This window comes from Dryas octopetala, chromosome 8, assembly GCF_963921425.1.
Source record: "Dryas octopetala chromosome 8, drDryOcto1.1, whole genome shotgun sequence".
Lineage (NCBI taxonomy): Eukaryota > Viridiplantae > Streptophyta > Magnoliopsida > Rosales > Rosaceae > Dryas > Dryas octopetala.
This window is the reverse complement of record NC_141373.1, coordinates 16,083,279-16,104,583: the sequence shown is the minus strand read 5'-3', so window position 1 is coordinate 16,104,583 and position 21,305 is coordinate 16,083,279. Positions and strand designations below refer to the sequence as shown.

The 21,305-nt window shown below is 35.6% G+C and overlaps 3 protein-coding genes and 2 pseudogenes across 19 annotated transcripts; 1 reads left to right on the top strand and 4 right to left on the bottom strand.

The window, feature by feature from the left end:
* Nucleotides 1-689: 689 nt before the first annotated feature.
* On the bottom strand, nucleotides 690-1,836 carry LOC147277624 (putative caffeoyl-CoA O-methyltransferase At4g26220). The gene is made up of 4 exons (XM_086255676.1): nucleotides 1,796-1,836; nucleotides 1,601-1,745; nucleotides 1,386-1,517; nucleotides 690-1,259 (listed from the first exon to the last, which is right to left on the bottom strand). Exons 1-4 carry the CDS (start codon nucleotides 1,834-1,836, stop codon nucleotides 969-971), a joined length of 609 nt encoding a protein of 202 aa, XP_086111802.1. The 3' UTR covers nucleotides 690-968.
* Nucleotides 1,837-2,047: 211 nt separating this feature from the next.
* Nucleotides 2,048-20,543, bottom strand: LOC147277621 (putative caffeoyl-CoA O-methyltransferase At4g26220). Of its 13 annotated transcripts, none has more exons than XM_086252758.1 (8): nucleotides 20,405-20,543; nucleotides 5,087-5,179; nucleotides 4,812-4,919; nucleotides 3,360-3,469; nucleotides 3,190-3,269; nucleotides 2,890-3,034; nucleotides 2,583-2,714; nucleotides 2,048-2,481 (listed from the first exon to the last, which is right to left on the bottom strand). In XM_086252758.1, exons 4-8 carry the CDS (start codon nucleotides 3,432-3,434, stop codon nucleotides 2,191-2,193), a joined length of 723 nt encoding a protein of 240 aa, XP_086108884.1. In that variant the 5' UTR covers nucleotides 3,435-3,469; nucleotides 4,812-4,919; nucleotides 5,087-5,179; nucleotides 20,405-20,543; the 3' UTR covers nucleotides 2,048-2,190. The 13 variants fall into 13 exon arrangements, with proteins under 13 accessions (XP_086108884.1, XP_086108896.1, XP_086108889.1 ...); XM_086252770.1 differs by having other exon boundaries at nucleotides 3,360-3,465; nucleotides 20,405-20,537; XM_086252763.1 differs by lacking the exon at nucleotides 20,405-20,543 and adding an exon at nucleotides 5,342-5,511 and having other exon boundaries at nucleotides 3,360-3,541; nucleotides 4,808-4,919.
* On the bottom strand, nucleotides 10,074-11,405 carry LOC147277623 (uncharacterized). The gene has a single exon (XM_086255674.1). It carries the CDS (start codon nucleotides 11,403-11,405, stop codon nucleotides 10,074-10,076), a length of 1,332 nt encoding a protein of 443 aa, XP_086111800.1.
* On the top strand, nucleotides 12,004-14,818 carry LOC147277622 (large ribosomal subunit protein uL6m pseudogene; annotated as a pseudogene). The gene is made up of 2 exons (XR_015123946.1): nucleotides 12,004-12,702; nucleotides 14,347-14,818. The product of XR_015123946.1 is annotated as a large ribosomal subunit protein uL6m pseudogene (transcript).
* LOC147277620 (large ribosomal subunit protein uL6m pseudogene) lies at nucleotides 18,468-20,549 on the bottom strand (annotated as a pseudogene). 3 transcript variants are annotated; one of them, XR_015123738.1, is made up of 3 exons: nucleotides 20,405-20,549; nucleotides 20,136-20,243; nucleotides 18,468-18,937 (listed from the first exon to the last, which is right to left on the bottom strand). The product of XR_015123738.1 is annotated as a large ribosomal subunit protein uL6m pseudogene, transcript variant X1 (transcript). The 3 variants fall into 3 exon arrangements; XR_015123739.1 differs by having other exon boundaries at nucleotides 18,468-18,930; XR_015123740.1 differs by lacking the exon at nucleotides 20,136-20,243 and having other exon boundaries at nucleotides 20,405-20,532.
* Between the last annotated feature and the right edge of the window lie 756 nt (nucleotides 20,550-21,305).

Here is a 21,305-nt window from a genome sequence, read left to right as displayed (position 1 = left end):
ATAAATTAGAAGAATTGCAAATTTTTTTTGTTCAAAAACAGAGAAAAATCATAAACTAAGCATCAGTTAAAATGAAACTACTGCACACATATTTTTGAGAAATTAATAGGGGGAGGGGGCAAACTGAAAACACGTATATACCACCAAAGTCGGATAACATAATGTTACACGTTAATTAAGGAGATTATGATATCACATGAAAAACTGATTTCTTATCCTGTAAAGACAATTTTGGCATTTTTTTTATTGTCTGACTTTTTTTTTTTTTATCTGACGTTTCAGTGGTCAAAGGGATTTTTTTAAGGAAAAAAATCATAAAGTTTTAGTCTAAAGAGAGTACATTTTAAGCATTAAACTCTAATTTTACCAGGGGCCAAAATAAAAACTCTAATTTTCCAAATAAATAACATGCACCAAAAACAAATACATAATTTAAATTCTGAGTAATACCCTTACACGTTGAATTAGTTACACCACGTGTCGGTGTATTAGTTACACTCAATAATTTTTCCAACTCTAGCAAGGCTGTAAATATAAATGGACTTGGATGCATACTCCAAAAACCCACATTTTCAGTCCCATACTCCTTTGCACTATTTTGGCCATCATATGAAACTATGAAAGAAAACAATCTGGATTTGGCTTGGGAAATTGAGAGTAGTTGAGACATTAAGATCATGCAATTTGAATGCACTAAACTCATCTTGTTACATCTGAGTTCTAGATCAATTCACTTATTCAACATTGAGTTTCAATCAAAAACAAGTATACATTTGAAAATGACACGAGACATACAATGATTCAGCAAAACAATAAGCAATATTTCAAACTCTCGCCATTGTTGTAGAGTAAGTGCTTTACCACTAAAGCTATAAACCTCCAAAATAGTAAGCAATATTTATTCACTCAACGATTAAGTACAAGGTCTTGCATGTTACTGGAACCTGATAGACCCCAGCAGAAGAAACTTAGCAAATGCGCCTGCAGATGATGATCCCATCCCCTACAGAAGCATGAGAAATTTCGACTCGAGGGTCAGCTGCCACTGATTTGGTAAACTCAATTGTACTCTGCCTCCCATACTTTTTGATCTCTGGAACAGCCTCTTCAGGCAAAGCCACTGCTCCTCCCCAGAGTGTGTTATCATATACAACAAGCCCACCTATCTTTATCAGTTTCATCAGCCTCTCATGATAGTTCCAATAATTTTGTTTGTCAGCATCAACAAAGGCAAAGTCGAAATCCCCCTCATTCTTTGGCTGCCACAGAACCCCATATTAACACAACAATTTACTAAGAAAATAGAGGCTTCAAAGAAATTGTTTTAGGACGTTGTTTGAAATGGTGCATGAAGAGTAGCAGTAATATGGACTATTAATGCTTACATCTCCCACGAGGTTATCAAGAATAGGCAGAGCTGGAGATTCAATGTAGTCGATTTTGTGTTCTACTCCGGCTTTTTTGATAATTGGCAGGCCTACCTCATATGTTTTTCGATCACTATCCACAGCCAAAATCTGCATTATTGTATCAACAACCGTTTCTAGTTTGTTAATGAGATTATTAAACACAGACAGCTGATGAATGAAGAAAAACAAACCCTGCCATCATCAGGAATAGTGAGAGCAGTGAGGAGAAGAGAGTATCCAGTAAAAACTCCAACCTCAATTGTCTTTTTGGCATTCACAATTTTCAAGAGCATGGCCAATAACTGACCTGCATCTGGTGCAGTACCAAAGAAAGCACTTCACAATATATAAAATGGTTAGGACATAGTTTAGTTAGGTGGCATAACAAGTATACCACTTCCTGCTTTCCTTCTGTCTCACAGTTCATTAACTACCTTTCTAACCCTTGCTTATTTTTTAATTTAATAATTTTCATATTATTTTAATTGTCATGAATGAGTGCTTGGTTGAATAAAATATAACTCAAAGAAGCTGCCATTCTTAATCTGCAACTGCTTATCTTGATTTGACAGTTGAACCAAACACCAACCAGTCAAATTTCTGTTATCAAGCTTGCACAACTTAATGGGAGAAAAGGATTTGAAATTGTAATTTTTTGAACTGAATGGTTTTTATTCATCTCAACCGAGGTACATAAGACTGTTACAAGAAGTTTGAGGTACAAGATTATTTTTTCTATAATCTTTTTTTGGAAATATAATAATGTGCTTCACTTTTTTATTCAGTGAATTCTCCTGCAGATTGTGATCCCATCACCCACTGGAACTTGGGATATCTCGACGCGAGTGTCAGTGGAAACCAATTTATTAAACTCAATTGCACACTGCCTCCATTCCCTTTTGGCCTCTGGAACAGCCTCTTCGGGCAAAGCAACTGTTCCTCCCCAGAGTGTGTTATCATAGATAACTATCCCACCAACCTTAATCAGCTTCATTAGCCTTTCATGGTAATTCCAATAGTTGTTCTTGTCCGCATCAACAAAAGCAAAGTCAAAACTCCCTTCCTGCTCTGGCTGCAGCAAAACATGCATGAAGATTGAAGCAGCAACAATTTTCAAATACTTGGAATTTAAGAAATGAATCCAAATACAAAGTACCACTCTTCTCTCCTTACCTCTTGTAAGAGTTTATCAAGGATAGGCAGAGCTGGGGACTCAATGAAGTTGATCTTGTGTTCCACACCAGCTTTTTTGATAACTGGCAACCCTATTTCGTATGCTTTTCGATCAATGTCTATGGCTGTAATCTGCATTGATATATGCATTATAAAGCATAACTTTGTTGGTAGGTAGACATCTATATTACTTGATATGTATATAATATATATTATAACATAAGATTTTATGTTGTTAGACTGTGAATTTGGAAAAGTATCTTGTCTTGCTAGACTGTCTCGTATATACACACACCAAGTTACCAACCTTGCTATCATCAGGAGTCGTAAGAGCTGTGAGGAGAAGAGAGTATCCAGTAAAAACTCCAATTTCAATTGCTTTTCTGGGATTCACTAGTTTCAAGATCATGGCCATTAACTGACCTGCATCAGGTGCTGCACCCATGAAAGCCCTACACAATAAAATGGATAGACCACAATTTAGTTCGGTTGTCATCGCAGTGTACACACTTTGTGTGTCAATCTCTCTCGTCACATGCAAACTTTAACTTCTGTAATCTGACTGCACCATCATTTTGGCATAGTAGTTAGAAATTTGGAGACTTACATAGGGTGGTTTGTAGAAGCAATCTTCAGTTCCTTTAGAAGATTTGATTCTCTTGGGTACACACTAGTGTTCAATATATACTGTCACATCAATGGGAAGACCAGTTTAAATGTAAATTTGTGCATATAGACAAATATATTCCAATTAAGCAGACTAGCTATGGACAATACCTCATATAACTCCTTGCTCTGCAACACAGTTGGGTTCGGGTTATTCGTAATCACTTGCTTTGTAGTGTCTTCCATTGCTTCTCTGGTGCACAAGAATTCTGAAAATCTTCCTAGAGAATGAAGCTAGTTTTAGAATTCAAACTTTCAGGTACACTTTAACTTCAAGCCAAGGCAGGCAATCACTGGAATCCAATAAATATTTATCAAGTAAAACAATATTTTTAGTCTCCAAGGTGAAAAATAACAAAGCTGAAAGATATAAGAGAGGTAGAGAAAGAATTATACTAGTATATCAATTGTGAAGTAGGGTGACCAATTTTATAGGCAACCCAAACCCCATGTAACCTCCTCCTATTAAATCTGAAAATTAAAAACCATAACTCCAAAAAACGTAGCGAGAATAAATTTGTAGTATTAAATAAACGGATACAAATTCCATTCGTTTTCAGCTAACAAATTCCAATATTCCATTTTCTATATAGAGCTACGAGTGTATCAGTGATATATATGGTGTCGACAAATCATAACATAAAATGGTAAAAACAATGTAATAGTACGCAAGCCAAGCATGAGATTTATCATATTAAAAAAATTGAAAACCACAAAAATAATGTTCACATGGTTGCAAATTGGTATCATGCTTACGATGATAGATAGAGAGATGTACCCAAAATATTTTCTGGCTTGAAGCAAAGGGATTGAAGTTGTAAATATATACACTAAAAGAGACTGTGAAACTAAACTCTAGCAAGTGGGTTTGGTCTCACAAACTTTCTGCTTTGATTAATTTATTATTATTATTATTATTATTATCACTTGGTTAGGTAAAGGCCACCCCCAGTCCTCACACTCGCGGTGCGGTTTGACTCACTTTCAACCCGGAACCGTGCGCCGCGCCAGACATTCTACACGGTGCGGTTCGGTGCTTAAAACCGTGAAAGAAATAAAAAAGCCAAACCAAACCAGACCATTCAAGGTGCGGTGAGGTGCGGTTCTCCACCACGGTTCTGGGCCTAATGGGCTATTATTCACTCGTCTTGCTTCTGATGTTAGGGGTCCATCCCTCCTAAACCCTAAATGCAGTAAATAAGAGAAGGCAATGAACAAATCTAAATGATGCACAAATGCACAATATATAAACAAATCTGAATGATGCACAATATATAAACAAATCTGAGAGATGCACAAGTACAACATATAAACAAATCTGAAAGGTGCACAACATATAAACAAATCAATTCAGTTCCTTAAAACAAATCAATTCAGTTCCTAAGTCACTTTCTTTTAGCAATTACACAAAAATCCCTAATTGATTGAATTTCGAAACTTGCAACAATTACACAAAAATCCCCAAATTTGATTCTTTGAATTCGAAACCCTAGTTTCACTGTTTTAGAGTGAGAGACAGAGATGAGAGACGAGACTTCATAGTGAGAGAGATGACAAACATACGTGTTCAGATTAGAAGCTGCGAGCCTGCGAGCCTGTGACCCTGCAACCTTTGAGTCTTCGACAGAGATGAGAGGCGAGAGGCGAGAGAGTGAGAGAGATGACTGAGAGCTGAAATTACACAAAAATTCCCAAATTAGAATTCGAAACCCTAGTTTGAAATTCGAAACCCTAGTGACAGATGAGAGACAGAGATGAGAGGGTGAAGTATGAGAGACGAGAGAATGAGAGATGAGACATTGAGACTTAGAGTGAGAGTGAGAGACAATGAGACATACCTGTTCAGTTGTGATTTGCGAAGCCTGCGACGGTGCGACCTTCTAATCTTCGACAGAGATGAGAGGCGAGAGAGTGAAAGAGATGACTGAGAGCTGCAATAATTGCAGTGCAATTACACAAAAATCCCCAAATTAGAATTCGAAACCCTAGTTTGAATTCGAAACCCTAGTGACAGATGAGAGGGTAAAGTCTGAGAGACGAGAGAAAGAGAGATGAGACATTGAGACTTGAGAGTGAGAGACAATGAGACATACCTGTTCAGTTGCGATTTGCGAAGCCTGCGACGGTGTGACCTTCTAGTCTTCGAGAGAGTGAGAGAGAGAGAGAGAGAGAGAGGCCAGCGCGAGAGAGCTGAGTGAGTCGGTGACTGAGAGCTCAGAGTCAGACTGAGAGAGATGACTGAGACTGTGAGACTGTGAGACTGAAAGAGAGAGGGCGGCGCGAGATTGAGATAAGATTGAGGTTGAGATAAGATAAGATCCCCATATAGATAAGATCCCCATATAGCATGTGCCACATTAATTTCAAATGAAAACAAATTGAAAAGTGAGATAATGTGGATTTATCTGAAAGCTTAATTATCTCTTATCTGATGAGTTTAAATTTAAATGGAGAGAGTTATCTCATCTCCATCTGATCTCATCACTTGGACTTATCATGGACTCTATAAATAGAGCATAAGGGATTCAGAGGAGGAGATGGAAAAAAAAGGAGAGGACGCCAAAAGGCTGAGGAAAGGGAGGTGTAGAAAGCAAAAGTGCAGTCGCCAGAACAAACATTGCAGGTAGCTGTCCTTCTATGCCATTCATTTCATCTCTATTTTGGGATTCAACCAAAATTCTCCTCTAATGGCGTGTTGAATCAAGCCTTTGGATTCGTTTAGAATCTTCTCAAGACGGCCTTTGGATTCATTTAGAATCCTCTCAAGACGGCTTTTGGATTCGTTTAGAATTCTTTCAAGATGGATCTCTCATATGCCTCTCCCCCATCGTTCAGCCACAGGCTCAGAATGAAGTCACCCAAAAGAAATGATTTAAAACAATGCTCATGAGCATTGCATTTTCTAAATTAGTTGTCCATGGACAACAATTGGATTTCATGTGAATCCTCTCAAGTTGATGTTTATGGGCATCAACCTGGATTCATATAAATCCATTCAAATTTGTTGCTCTCTGACATCTATCAAAATTGCACACCAAAAAAACAAGTGGCACAAAGCCAAGAAAATAAAACAAACAAGAGGGGTTGCATTCTTGCTCTCTGCAGGTATGTACCTGCAAACCAAAAAGGGTTATTTCATTTAGCCCACAAAAGCAAAGTCATAAGTCACTTATGCTATTCAGCCACATAGAGGATTACACTACAAATTCTTCTCTACCGCTGCCAACAAAAAGATGGCTCTTTCATTTCTTCCTTTAAAATAAACAATTAAGGGAAGCCAAAAGAGAAAAGCCAAGCAAAAGAAATGGATGGCCTTCTTGTTCTCTGTACGTCAATTGCAAGCCAAATTGATTGAGGTCTTTGGCTTACAAAAGCAAGTAAAAAAAAAATAGAAAATCAGCTTGCTGCCAGCAACAGGGAGAAGGTCAAACATATGCATGTTGGATTGATAAGTCAAATTCGAGTGGCAGCATGGCAAAGGCTCAAGCCTGGTACTTGAAACCGAAGAAAGAAAATGAAATAAAAAGAGGAGGGAAAGCAATAAAAAGAATATGGATCTAAGTCCCCGACTTGCAGAGAAGTTGTCACAAGCAAAATCCCAAGAAGCAAAGATGATCGTGGCCCATCAAAGTGGACCTCTCTTTCAAATTTTTGCCCATTAAAAATATAAATTGTGTCAATTAAAAAATAATTGATACAAAAATATTAATGGGCATACATAACCAAATTCATATTCACCCATTAAATATAAGAACAACATGTGTCATTTTAAAAATAAATGATACGAAAATATTAATGGGCACATCTCTTCCTCCAAATCTCAAATCCCAAATTCAAACTCTCAAATTGGTACAAAACTAAATCTCTCAAATTCTTTTTGCCCATTAATAAATGAAGTGTGTCAATTAATCAATAATTGATACAAAATATTTAGTGGGCACATATCAAATCCAACTCTCTCAAATTCATGTGAGCCCATTATAAAAGAATGTATCATTAAACAAATAAATGATACAAAAAAATATTAATGGGCACATTTTACTCCAAATCCCAAATTCTTAAATTGGTACAAAACCAACACTCTCAAATTAGTATAAAACCAACTCTCTCAATCGGTACAAAACCGAAACCAAATCCAAACCCCAAATTTAAACTCCCAAATTGGTACAAAACCACATTTCTCAAATGGTACAAAACCATCTCTCTTAAATTGGTACAAAACCAAATATCTCAAATCTAAATCCTAAATTCAACTTCAAAATGGCACAAAGCCAATCAAGTCAAATTCTTTCACCGAACTACGTCCGGTTTGATCCCATCATGGGTACGTAGGCAATGTGAGCAAAATTCACACTCAACCGCATTCACAAAATTCTCTAAATTCCCTTAGGAATTAATTCATACAAGTTTCTTTGAATTAATTTCGCACCAAATCAAATCCGTCTAAATTCTCCAGAAATTAGTTCTATACACAAAAGTCTCTGAATTAATTTCTCAAATCAAATCCAAGGGCTCTAAACCCTACCCAAGTTACACAAATCTTTTAAGTGGGTCATCCACCCATTTAAATCCTAAAACCTCGGAACTACGTGTGGTTTGATCCTGCAATGGGTACGTAGGCAACCTAAAATACAGGTGCAACCGCAATCACAAATAAATTCTATTTCAATGGGTCGTTTACCTATTGGAAATCCAAACACTTGCAAGATGATTTGTTGGTTTCATTGCAATTGGAATCAAAGGGTATTCCCTTGAGTCAAGGGACTGTAATTAAGAGATGCACTCCATCTTGAATGGGTCGTACCCAAAATAATAAAACCCTCATTCCATAAATGAATTTGGGTGAAATTATGTTGGGTAATATTTATTATTTATTTACAAATTTTGTTCAACAGGGTTCAATTTAGATTTCTATTTAGACTACGGTTTCATTCGTGTTTCGATTTGGGGTTTAATTTTTCCAGCTCCTCCAGTTTTTCATTTTCATTGTGATTTTGTTGTTTTCAGCATTGATTAGCTTTGGTTCCTCTATTTTCTCAAATGCCCATCCGATTTAGCTCTTTGATTTTGGATGGATTTTGTTGGGTTTCTTATGAAATTCATGCTCGTATATATGTCCGTTGGTAGGATTTGTAATGCTTACTAAGATTGAAGAAAATTTAGGTCTCAGTGTCCTACTAAATTTTTATTTTTATAATCATTATGTTCATTTTGGTTCATTTAGTTTTATTTTTTAATATTCTAGTGTTAGTTTGAGGATTATAGACTTTCTTACAAAAGAGCATGCTTAAAAGTAGCTTACTTTGATAATATTCAGACAAAATGATTCCTGGGTTTGGTAGGTTTCATGAGCATTTACACAAATGGAAGCCAAATTTTTTCGCTTTCTTAAGATTGTGGGTGTAGGCTACAAAGCCAGAGCTGAAGCTCAAGGACGCATGTTGTATCTGAAATTGGGTTACAGTCATGAGGTTGAATTGACCGTTCCTGCTGCTGTTCGTGTTTTCTGCTTTAAGAACAATGTGGTTTGCTGCACTGGAATTGATAAGGATAGGGTGCACCAGTTTGCTGCTGCCGTTCGTAGTTGCAAGCCACCTGAAGTTTACAAAGGCAAGGTTATAATGTACATCGATGAAGTTATTAAGAAGAAGCAAGGAAAGAAGTCTAAGTGATTGAATGTCCCAATGTTTATCTATGGGTGGACAATGGACATGGTAATGTTTCTTTTGCTTTTTGAGTTCTAATCAGAAAAGTAGGTAGTTTGGGATTTTCTTTCAAACTATTGTTTTTTTAATATAAGTTTCTTAGTTGATCCCTTTTTCCTCATCTAGATTTGTTAGTCTGTATTTTGGGGTCTTTCCTGAATTTGGACTATGGAGGTCGGGTTGACCCTCTTTTGTAGCCACAGTGGTGATAAAGATAACTTCACAACACATTAGATTCTTAGATAGTAAACTTCAGGATCATTTGAATGATTTATTCTCATCAACCAGGAAAAAAAATAAATTGAATGATTTAATCTTGGAATGGACGAGCCTAGCAATCAGAGCATATGTTACAGGTTTAAGACAGTTTCAATTCTGAGATCAAAGCCTCAAAATTTGCATGTCTATGCTTTAGTTGTAGCTCAAGTGACAAGGACTGAGGTAGGTGAAGGTCTAATTTCGCTTTTTGCTACCGTGGATGGGAAAAGAATAGTTGCTGTATGTTGTACGTGCACACATTCTGAAAATATTGATTCACAACTACTAGCCTCTCCGCACTCGCTCTCGCGAGTGCGAAGCGGCTCTTTCTATTGCGCATACGTTAATTTTTGGGCACATTCTATTTATTAATGTGCACTTTTGAAGTTTTTTTGTTTCTAGTGTAAGAATGTTTCATTTTTTTTTAGATTGACATCAAATTTTTTAAGCATACACCGTTGATTTGTTACAATAGTTGTTGTTATGTGTCTAAGTATCGGGTTCATCTCAAGTAATACATGCGAGAGGCCGGATTTTCCCTTCTGACCAAATTGTCGTCGCACTTTGTAGTAAATGTTATCACTTTTTGAGGCATGGATTAACTGAGAATGCAATTACTAAATTTATTGAAATAGTTCTCAAAATATATGTGCAAATGAGCAATAAAGTTGTAGGGAAAACCACCCTAATCCATATGATTAAGTTTCTTATGAGAGACACGTCATACGATATCGTGTTGGAGCAAAACTTCTTTGTACACCACATTTCTGGTAAAAATGCCACTTTCACCGGCTATTGAGCCTTTTTTTACTTGAACCTTAGTTGTTGACCTTGAAACCCCTCTCGATAAAGCCACATATAACTACCCATGACTGAAAACATGATCTGGAAGATAAATACCTACGTGTGGTATTGTCTGACCTTGAGATTTGTTTATAGTCAAGGAGAAACTCAATTTAACTGGAAACTGCTTCCTTGTCAATTCGAATGGGAGTCCAGCAGTCTCTGCATTCTTTAGAGGAATTCTTGGTAGAAAAACTCTAGTTCCCGCAAATTGCCCAGTTAGAATTTCAGCGTCAATGAGGTTTTGGTAAGAACCACGGCACAATAATCTGGTACCATTACACAATCCCAATTTCGGATCAATATTCCTTAGCAACATGATTGGAACACCTCTCTTTAACGTCAATTTGTGTGGCGGCAAACCACCAACCGTTATTGCATTTAAAAATTCTGGTTGATACAAATTTCTTGTGTCGTCCTCGACCTTGTCAAATGAATACAAAGTCTCTTCCATACCTGGAAAGATACCAATTATCTTTTCATTTAACATGTCAACAACTTCGTTTGTAGGGGTTATTAAGGCTCTTTCCACCATGTACCTCGCATCATATACATGATCTTCCAAATTAGGGAAAACCTCAGCAATCAGTTGATTAATGGATTGCTCGCTTTCCCACGATACAACCATATTTTCTGGTATTTTAATCATGTCATCCTTGACCACATGTTCTTCCCCATTGCCAACACGAAGTAAAAATTCAGAAAAGTGTTCATCATTTCTAGATCTCATATTTTCTTTGAGTTTCAGAATCTTTATTTGCGACCAAAATGATGCTTTCACCATACTGGCTTGAATTAGTTCAGCTTTGGTCCCTTTCGGAACTACGGGAAGAACTTGTCGAAAATCTCCACCAAAGATCATTATCTTCCCCCCAAACGGTAAATCGACATCTAATATATCTCTGAAAGTTCGATCCAATGCTTCAAAGGCATGACGATGTGCCATTGTGGCTTCATCCCAAATGATTGTTGTTGTCCTTTGTATCAATTTTGCAAGATCAGATTGTTTACTAATAGAGCACGTTGATGATGCATCAGGGTTTAGTGGAATCTTGAATCTAGAATGGGCTGTCCTCCCACCCGGTAATATCGTAGCCGCTATTCCAGATGTTGCTGTTGCCAATGCTATAAGACCTAATCTCCTTAAGTTTGCCAACAATGCACGATATAAGTAAGTTTTTCCAGTTCCACCTGGACCATCCACAAAGAATATTGAATTTTCATGACGGTCAACTACGTCCATTATTGTGTTGAATGCAAACTTTTGGTCGTCATTTAGACGCTCAATTGCATCGAGGTCCCCTTGTGGAATGCTTATCAACATTTCATCTTGAATACATCTCGGCTCCATTGAGCTTAATTGTTTCGACATCACTTGTCATTTGGGGAAGATCGTATTGTGAAATGTTTTTGTTAAACTGCTCCAGTAGTCCGTTTAAATCACGCAAGAGTCTGTTGACGATGAACACATCATTTATGTCTCTTGAAGAAGGATAATCTTCAATCAAGAATGGATAAAATTCGTCCCATAATCTCCGTACGCCAGTTGGTTCACAATACACCAAAATTGTGACGAATAATCTTCGTAAAGCTGATGGCATCCTCATAGTAGAGGCCTCATGCAAACATTGTTGAATACTGCCATCTTCTTCTAATAAACCTACACACAAAAACCACAACAACATTAAGAAAGTAAAAAATTTTAAAAAAAAAATTCTAATTCAAATTATTTGAAAATCAAGAAATAAGATTTTATTGGCTAACCCCGTTTTTCGGCTGCTTGTTCTTCTCTTCGTTTCTGATTTTTTCCAATTTAGGATTTAATTAAAGGTTCAATTTAGATTTCTATTTAGACTACGGTTTCATTCGTGTTTCGATTTGGGGTTTAATTTTTCCAGCTCCTCCAGTTTTTCATTTTCATTGTGATTTTGTTGTTTTCAGCATTGATTAGCTTTGGTTCCTCTATTTTCTCAAATGCCCATCCGATTTAGCTCTTTGATTTTGGATGGATTTTGTTGGGTTTCTTATGAAATTCATGCTCGTATATATGTCCGTTGGTAGGATTTGTAATGCTTACTAAGATTGAAGAAAATTTAGGTCTCAGTGTCCTACTAAATTTTTATTTTTATAATCATTATGTTCATTTTGGTTCATTTAGTTTTATTTTTTAATATTCTAGTGTTAGTTTGAGGATTATAGACTTTCTTACAAAAGAGCATGCTTAAAAGTAGCTTACTTTGATAATATTCAGACAAAATGATTCCTGGGTTTGGTAGGTTTCAGGAGCATTTACACAAATGGAAGCCAAATTTTTTCGCTTTCTTAAGATTGTGGGTGTAGGCTACAAAGCCAGAGCTGAAGCTCAAGGACGCATGTTGTATCTGAAATTGGGTTACAGTCATGAGGTTGAATTGACCGTTCCTGCTGCTGTTCGTGTTTTCTGCTTTAAGAACAATGTGGTTTGCTGCACTGGAATTGATAAGGATAGGGTGCACCAGTTTGCTACTGCCGTTCGTAGTTGCAAGCCACCTGAAGTTTACAAAGGCAAGGGTATAATGTACATCGATGAAGTTATTAAGAAGAAGCAAGGAAAGAAGTCTAAGTGATTGAATGTCCCAATGTTTATCTATGGGTGGACAATGGACATGGTAATGTTTCTTTTGCTTTTTGAGTTCTAATCAGAAAAGTAGGTAGTTTGGGATTTTCTTTCAAACTATTGTTTTTTTAATATAAGTTTCTTAGTTGATCCCTTTTTCCTCATCTAGATTTGTTAGTCTGTATTTTGGGGTCTTTCCTGAATTTGGACTATGGAGGTCGGGTTGACCCTCTTTTGTAGCCACAGTGGTGATAAAGATAACTTCACAACACATTAGATTCTTAGATAGTAAACTTCAAGATCATTTGAATGATTTATTCTCATCAACCAGGAAAAAAAATAAATTGAATGATTTAATCTTGGAATGGACGAGCCTAGCAATCAGAGCATGTGTTACAGGTTTAAGACAGTTTCAATTCTGAGATCAAAGCCTCAAAATTTGCATGTCTATGCTTTAGTTGTAGCTCAAGTGACAAGGAATGAGGTAGGTGAAGGTCTAATTTCGCTTTTTGCTACCGTGGATGGGAAAAGAATAGTTGATGTATGTTGTACGTGCACACATTCTGAAAATATTGATTCACAACTATGATCGTTCGTGTTACAGTGACCTACTGACTCATTATGAGTCTGTCATGTACAAAGACACACACACACACATGATTCTTCATTTTTATAGGAATTTGCTTCAAACTCTGGAATTTCCAATTAGAAACCATAAATACTGGGGATGATTGTTTAGTAATGTTTTGTGAAATTCGGAAATTAGTGTTTACGTAGGATTTAGATCTGGTATGATTGAAAAATTTGAATATTTGATTTGGCCTTTTCCAGTTTTATTATATTTATTTGTGAGACTTTATGTCCTCGCTTGTTCCGGACTTCCGGGGCATGGGTGATTTGCTTCCGAGTTTGAAGATGATGACGTTTTGGGTTTTGGAGATATGGGAATTTTGGGTTGATTAGATTTAATGGTATCTATGGAAGATGGTTTGTGTATTTTAATGCATCTTTTGAGCTGGGACTTGCATTTGATGATTTATCTATGCTTCTTGGAAAATAATTTAGTGATCTATAAAAAGTGTTATGATCTTGCTTATTTGTAAATGTTTGTTTTATAGATTCGTACATATGTTGTGGTTTCATATCAACCAAGCGATAAGAAAAAAAAATTCATTACATTGGTAAACCGGCTATGAAGTTTATGCTTCGGTTGATTCATTAAGGGCTTAACGTCCATTTCAATGGATTCGGGTACGAGAAAAATGTTTCGAAAATTTCTATAAGCTCCTCTCAACTTGTACCATTTTTCTATCGTCTTAACTTCAAATTTGAGTTCTCAAATTTTGTTTAAATAAAATCCAAAATTTTCAATAATTTAAATAAATCCTTAATAACTTCAAGTAATTCAACAAAATTATTATCACTTTCAATAAATTCTCTAAAAATCCTTATTGGCTCTAAAATGATTTAGAAAAATTTATTGGGTGTCACAACTCACAACTTAACTTTCCTTTAGGCTTCTAAGTTGACCAGTAAAAAATTTAAATTCTTAGTGAAATTTGGTTCGAGTTGTTACATATGAACTCCGAGTTTCAGAAGTAACACGAGACAGAAAGACTAAAGAGTGCATCTTATATAGTGCTCTGCTTAGTTGTATGGTGAACAAAGCTAAACCATGTGATTCAACACTGTGAAGGAGCTAGATGAGACAATGCTCAAGGAAGGAGTCTATGTCCATGATCATGGGCAGAAGATGATCAATCTCATTGAGTAGCTTGAGAAGTTGAGGTTGAAGAATGAGAATGAGCTTGCTGCTGATTTTTTGTTGCAGTCTCTACTGAACTCTTTTTCACAATTTGTTGTGAATTACAACATGAACAAGATGGATGTCCCAATGACTATGCTTGTGAACAAGTTGGTGACGCTTGAGGAGTCGATTAAGAGAAGTAAGCTACAAGGGAGTGTCCTGGCAGTGGGGCAGTCAACCAAGTCCAAATGGAAGCCCAGGTAAAAGGATAAAGAAAAGACCGAAGTATATCTTTAGTCCATGTACTTTAAATAAAATTTTCACTTTGGTCCTTGTTCTTTCAATTTTGATAATTTTAGTTTTGTACTTTCATTATGTTTATAATTAAGTCCAAACTATTAACTCTGTTTATTTTTTTAAATGTAAATATAACATGACAACGCATATGAATGACGCGATTGAGTGCTGCGCATGGTGCTGCGGGGTGGGAATTAAAGCTTTTCAAATCTTATATTGGAAGAAAATGAGATTGCTCGTAGCGAAGCGATGACGCACAAATGATTAAACCAAGGGTTGGGATTCTTGGTCCTCAAAGGACATAAAATTCCAAAGAGCTTCTCTCTCCGTTTTCTTTCTCTTTTCTCTTTTTTTAAAAAAAAAAAAAAAATTATTTCCTACTAAACACGCTGATTCTTCAAATCCCCCTCACTCTATCTTATTGCACGTAAAATAGGCAACAAAAAAGGGATTTATTTAGACCATTCAAATTTTCAAATCAATGATAAGAGAGAGAGAGAAGTGGGGGTGATGCGCGCGATGGTGCTGGTTTTGGGTGAGAGATGTGTATTGTTTGGGTGGGGTGGGTGTGTTTTAGACGAGAGATATTTTAGTAATGAAAGGAGTGTGCAAAAAGAAATTCCAAATTTTAGAAGAGGGTAAGTGATGTGTTGGCAAAAAATGGAGAAAATGATGTGTAAAAAAGAAAAAAAAAATGGTATGCAAATAGCAACACTCTTACTCAATTAGAATGATCAAGAATCAAAATGAGCATGAATCGAAATCATCCTGAATCATAATTAGTAATTTCTATTAACGTGTTTACTAATTGTTAGGAATCAGAATGAAAATAAAATTTACATAAATGTGTTTACTAATTGGCAAGAATAAGAATAAAAACCAATTTGATTACTAAAATGTCCTTACATAAAATTAATTATATTTATGTCAACTATTAAATAATCACAATTTTTTAAATGAAAAAAAATCATTTTACTAAACATGTATTGTCTCGATCATTGAATTCCCGACTCTAAGCGAGTAATCATTATTGTATATGTATATATATATATTTTTTTTTTTTTCCAAATTTCTACTTTGTTCCATTTACTTTTATCAAATTTTCAATTTCGGTCTTTTACTTCCAATATGATTGGATTCAAAAAGTTCACACCGATTAAGTTCTTAACTGAAAATATGACATGGCATCACATTTTAATTATTTGAGTATTATTTTTCTTTTCAGTTTTAAAGATCTTAAAGAAAATAAAAATAAGATAAAACAAAAACATTAAAATCTGTCACCCCTTTCCCAGCGGAACCACACCCCTTTCACAGCAGCACACGAAGGATATGGGTTTTGACATTGAATCCAAGTTTGAGTTCTTGGCAGAGGCCATAGAATTCAGATTTTGAAATCTCAGCAATATAAAAAAGATAAAAGAAGAAATTTTCCTTATAATTAAGCTATGCCTAAACATTCTTATGAACCAAATCACTTCAAACCAATCTAAACTAAAAATCCAATCCAATTGACTTCAATTCAAATAATTTTTTTTTAATTTTTTTGGGGTTTTCAGCTATAAATAAATGACTACCATTCAACCATTCTTACCACACAAATTAAAAATTCCAATTCTCAAGTTTTTTTTTAAGTGAAATATTCAATTAAATTCAGAGAAAACTATAATATTACAAAACTCGCATAATACTGTTCAAACTTCAAACCATCAACGCCCATAATATTCTGAAAAAATAAGTTCAAAAAAACAAATCTAATTTTATTTCTAAACACAAAATAAACCCAACAAAAAAAAATGAAAAGAGATCAAATCTGTAAAATCATATGAAAGAACAAAGAAGTAGGAGAGAGAGAGAGAGAGAGAGAGAGAGAGAGAGTCAGAAATCTCGTGTGGAAGTGCCGCTCATAGAAACCAAGAGATGGTACTGCGTTTGCACATCGATTTTCATCATCCCCTCATTCATTTTTGCACAACACAACACATTTTGCACATACAAATTACACAAACACATTTTGCACAAACAAATTGCACAACACAAATCAAAAGTCAGACGAGTTTTGCATTCGAAGTAGAGATGAGGCGGAAACTGGGGGTTTTATAAAGGTGCTCAACTGAAGGCGTTGCCCTAACCTAATGCTACGACGTCGTTTTGTATGAGAGAAGCAAGGCCCAGCACGAGTACAAGTTAAAAGCCCAGATCCAGCTGGGCTAGGAGTACGCCCAAGCAAATAAATAAACGACAGATTTATATTTAATTCCTTTAATTTTACGTACTAAAACTTTATAACTTTTAAAATTCTAACTAAATTTCAATAATATTTTAACTATTTTACGTTACATGATATTGGTCTATTAATTTTAATTTTTTTTTATACATACCAGGCGCCAAGCACTCGACGGTCATTGTCAAGTGTTGGACAATGCATTTTTGTTTATTTCTCAAGTTCTCAGTATTAATTTGTCGGTTTTATGTTATATTTTAACTCTTGGATTTATACCGGTTTAAATCTTCGCAAGTAGTTGTCTTCCACACGTGTGAGAGCTCAAGGTGCGAAGAGAGAACTTGTGGAGGGTGAATACGCAGTAGAAAAAAACTGAAGGTGATGGAGGTGGAATGTGGAGACCGGAGAGTGGCGACTCAGAAACAACGTGGGATAAGAAAAGGGCAAAAAGAAAGTGGGTGGGAGTGGGAGTGTGCCAAAAAATAAAAACTTGATTTATTTTTTATTTTTACTGTCTTTTTACTCTTTTGCCCTTTAATAATGAAATCATTAAGCTTTAACAAATTTAAACAGAGTATGGTTTTTTGGGAATATTTGAAAATTTCACCAAAAGGGAGCCTTTGCTTTATATATATAGATAAACAGTAGTGCTAGATATACCACATTTTTATACCATAATTTCATACCACCTTATGTGGCAACTTACATGGCATTCATACATTGGATACTAAAAAATAAAAAGAAAAACCCAAAAAGAAAAAGAAAAACTCTGTCCAATAAAGTAATGACACGTGAGATGGTATAAGAATGTGGTATAAGAAATGTGGTAAGTATAGCATTATTCATAGATAAAACTGGAAAAGGCCAAATCAAATATTCAAATTTTTCAATCATACCAGATCTAAATCCTACGTAAACACTAATTTCTGAATTTCACAAAACATTACTAAACAATCATCCTCAGTATTTATGGTTTCTAATTGGAAATTCCAGAGCTTGAAGCAAATTCCTATAAAAATGAAGAATCATGTGTGTGTGTGTGTGTGTGTGTGTGTGTCTTTGTACATGACAGACTCATAATGAGTCAGTAGGTCACTGTAACACGAACGATCATAGTTGTGAATCAATATTTTCAGAATGTGTGCACGTACAACATACAGTAACTATTCTTTTCCCATCCACGGTAGCAAAAAGCGAAATTAGACCTTCACCTACCTCATTCCTTGTCACTTGAGCTACAACTAAAGCATAGACATGCAAATTTTGAGGCTTTGATCTCAGAATTGAAACTGTCTTAAACCTGTAACACATGCTCTGATTGCTAGGCTCGTCCATTCCAAGATTAAATCATTCAATTTATTTTTTTTCCTGGTTGATGAGAATAAATCATTCAAATGATCTTGAAGTTTACTATCTAAGAATCTAATGTGTTGTGAAGTTATCTTTATCACCACTGTGGCTACAAAAGAGGGTCAACCCGACCTCCATAGTCCAAATTCAGGAAAGACCCCAAAATACAGACTAACAAATCTAGATGAGGAAAAAGGGATCAACTAAGAAACTTATATTAAAAAAACAATAGTTTGAAAGAAAATCCCAAACTACCTACTTTTCTGATTAGAACTCAAAAAGCAAAAGAAACATTACCATGTCCATTGTCCACCCATAGATAAACATTGGGACATTCAATCACTTAGACTTCTTTCCTTGCTTCTTCTTAATAACTTCATCGATGTACATTATACCCTTGCCTTTGTAAACTTCAGGTGGCTTGCAACTACGAACGGCAGCAGCAAACTGGTGCACCCTATCCTTATCAATTCCAGTGCAGCAAACCACATTGTTCTTAAAGCAGAAAACACGAACAGCAACAGGAACGGTCAATTCAACCTCATGACTGTAACCCAATTTCAGATACAACATGCGTCCTTGAGCTTCAGCTCTGGCTTTGTAGCCTACACCCACAATCTTAAGAAAGCGAAAAAATTTGGCTTCCATTTGTGTAAATGCTCCTGAAACCTACCAAACCCAGGAATCATTTTGTCTGAATATTATCAAAGTAAGCTACTTTTAAGCATGCTCTTTTGTAAGAAAGTCTATAATCCTCAAACTAACACTAGAATATTAAAAAATAAAACTAAATGAACCAAAATGAACATAATGATTATAAAAATAAAAATTTAGTAGGACACTGAGACCTAAATTTTCTTCAATCTTAGTAAGCATTACAAATCCTACCAACGGACATATATACGAGCATGAATTTCATAAGAAACCCAACAAAATCCATCCAAAATCAAAGAGCTAAATCGGATGGGCATTTGAGAAAATAGAGGAACCAAAGCTAATCAATGCTGAAAACAACAAAATCACAATGAAAATGAAAAACTGGAGGAGCTGGAAAAATTAAACCCCAAATCGAAACACGAATGAAACCGTAGTCTAAATAGAAATCTAAATTGAACCCTTAATTAAATCCTAAATTGGAAAAAATTAGAAACGAAGAGAAGAGAAAGAGGAATACCTGTGGTCCCTGTGTGAGTGAAGCTGTAAGGCTTAGAAGAAGATGGTGATCCCAAGAACAGCAGCAAGAGGAAGAATTGAAGCAAAGCAAAATGGGAAGAGAGAGAGAGAGAGAGAGAGGGGGCTCTGGACTAGGGGTTAGTGGTGGGTTTGGGTTGAGGGATGGGCTACGAGGTTGGGTTGAGAGATGGGTTTTTATGTTTGAATAAAGAAACAGAGAATATATATATATATATACTAGCCTCTCCGCACTCGCGGAGAGCGAGTGCGAAGCGGCTCTTTCTATTGCGCATACGTTAATTTTTGGGCACATTCTATTTATTAATGTGCACCTTTGAAGTTTTTTTGTTTCTAAATGATGCACAAATGCACAATATATAAACAAATCTGAATGATGCACAATATATAAACAAATCTGAGAGATGCACAAGTACAACATATAAACAAATCTGAAAGGTGCACAACATATAAACAAATCAATTCAGTTCCTTAAAACAAATCAATTCAGTTCCTAAGTCACTTTCTTTTAGCAATTACACAAAAATCCCTAATTGATTGAATTTCGAAACTTGCAACAATTACACAAAAATCCCCAAATTTGATTCTTTGAATTCGAAACCCTAGTTTCACTGTTTTAGAGTGAGAGACAGAGATGAGAGACGAGACTTCATAGTGAGAGAGATGACAAACATACGTGTTCAGATTAGAAGCTGCGAGCCTGCGAGCCTGTGACCCTGCAACCTTTGAGTCTTCGACAGAGATGAGAGGCGAGAGGCGAGAGAGTGAGAGAGATGACTGAGAGCTGAAATTACACAAAAATCCCCAAATTAGAATTCGAAACCCTAGTTTGAATTCGAAACCCTAGTGACAGATGAGAGACAGAGATGAGAGGGTAAAGTCTGAGAGACGAGAGAAAGAGAGATGAGACATTGAGACTTGAGAGTGAGGGACAATGAGACATACCTGTTCAGTTGCGATTTGCGAAGCCTGCGACGGTGTGACCTTCTAGTCTTCGAGAGAGATGGCGAGAGAGTGAGAGAGAGAGAGAGAGAGAGAGAGGCCAGCGCGAGAGAGCTGAGTGAGTCGGTGACTGAGAGCTCAGAGTCAGACTGAGAGAGATGACTGAGACTGTGAGACTGTGAGACTGTGAGACTGAAAGAGAGAGGGCGGCGCGAGATTGGGGTTTGGTTTATGTTTTAGCCTTTAGGTTTGTGTTTTACTGTTGTGTTGTAGTGAATTAAATTTTTTATTTTTGGGTTTAGAACTTTAGATGGGTTTCATTTTTTATTACATTTACATATATTTTAATAATTTATAAAAATTATAAAACATATGTTTTGGAATTTGGCAAGATTGGGGTTTCGTTTAGAATTTCATCTTTTTATTACATTTACAAATTTTTTAATGTTTTATAAAAATTATAAAACATATATTTTGGGGTTTGGTAAAATTGGGGTTTCGTTTGGGGTTTGGTCTTTTTATTACATTTATATATGTTTTATTGTTTAATATTTTATAATCTACTATATATATAAAGCAAACAGGGCTGCTAGGTGAAATTTTCAAAATACCAAAAAATGCCATGCTTATATTCAAATGTAAATCTAAACAAATGTTATCAATAGAGGGTACAATGGTAAAACAAATCAACTAATTAAAAAATTGAAAAACCAAAAAGAAAAGTAAAAAGAGAACATGCTCCTAAAAAAGAGGAACCATAAATGAATTATTATTAAAGCATGTTTTAACAATTATTAATTAGCTTTATATTTGGGTTAGTACTATTAGGATAAGTTAAAATTAGTTAAAATTAAAAATTAAATTTAAAAACCACGTCCAGGTTAGCATATGGCAGTTTTCTTCT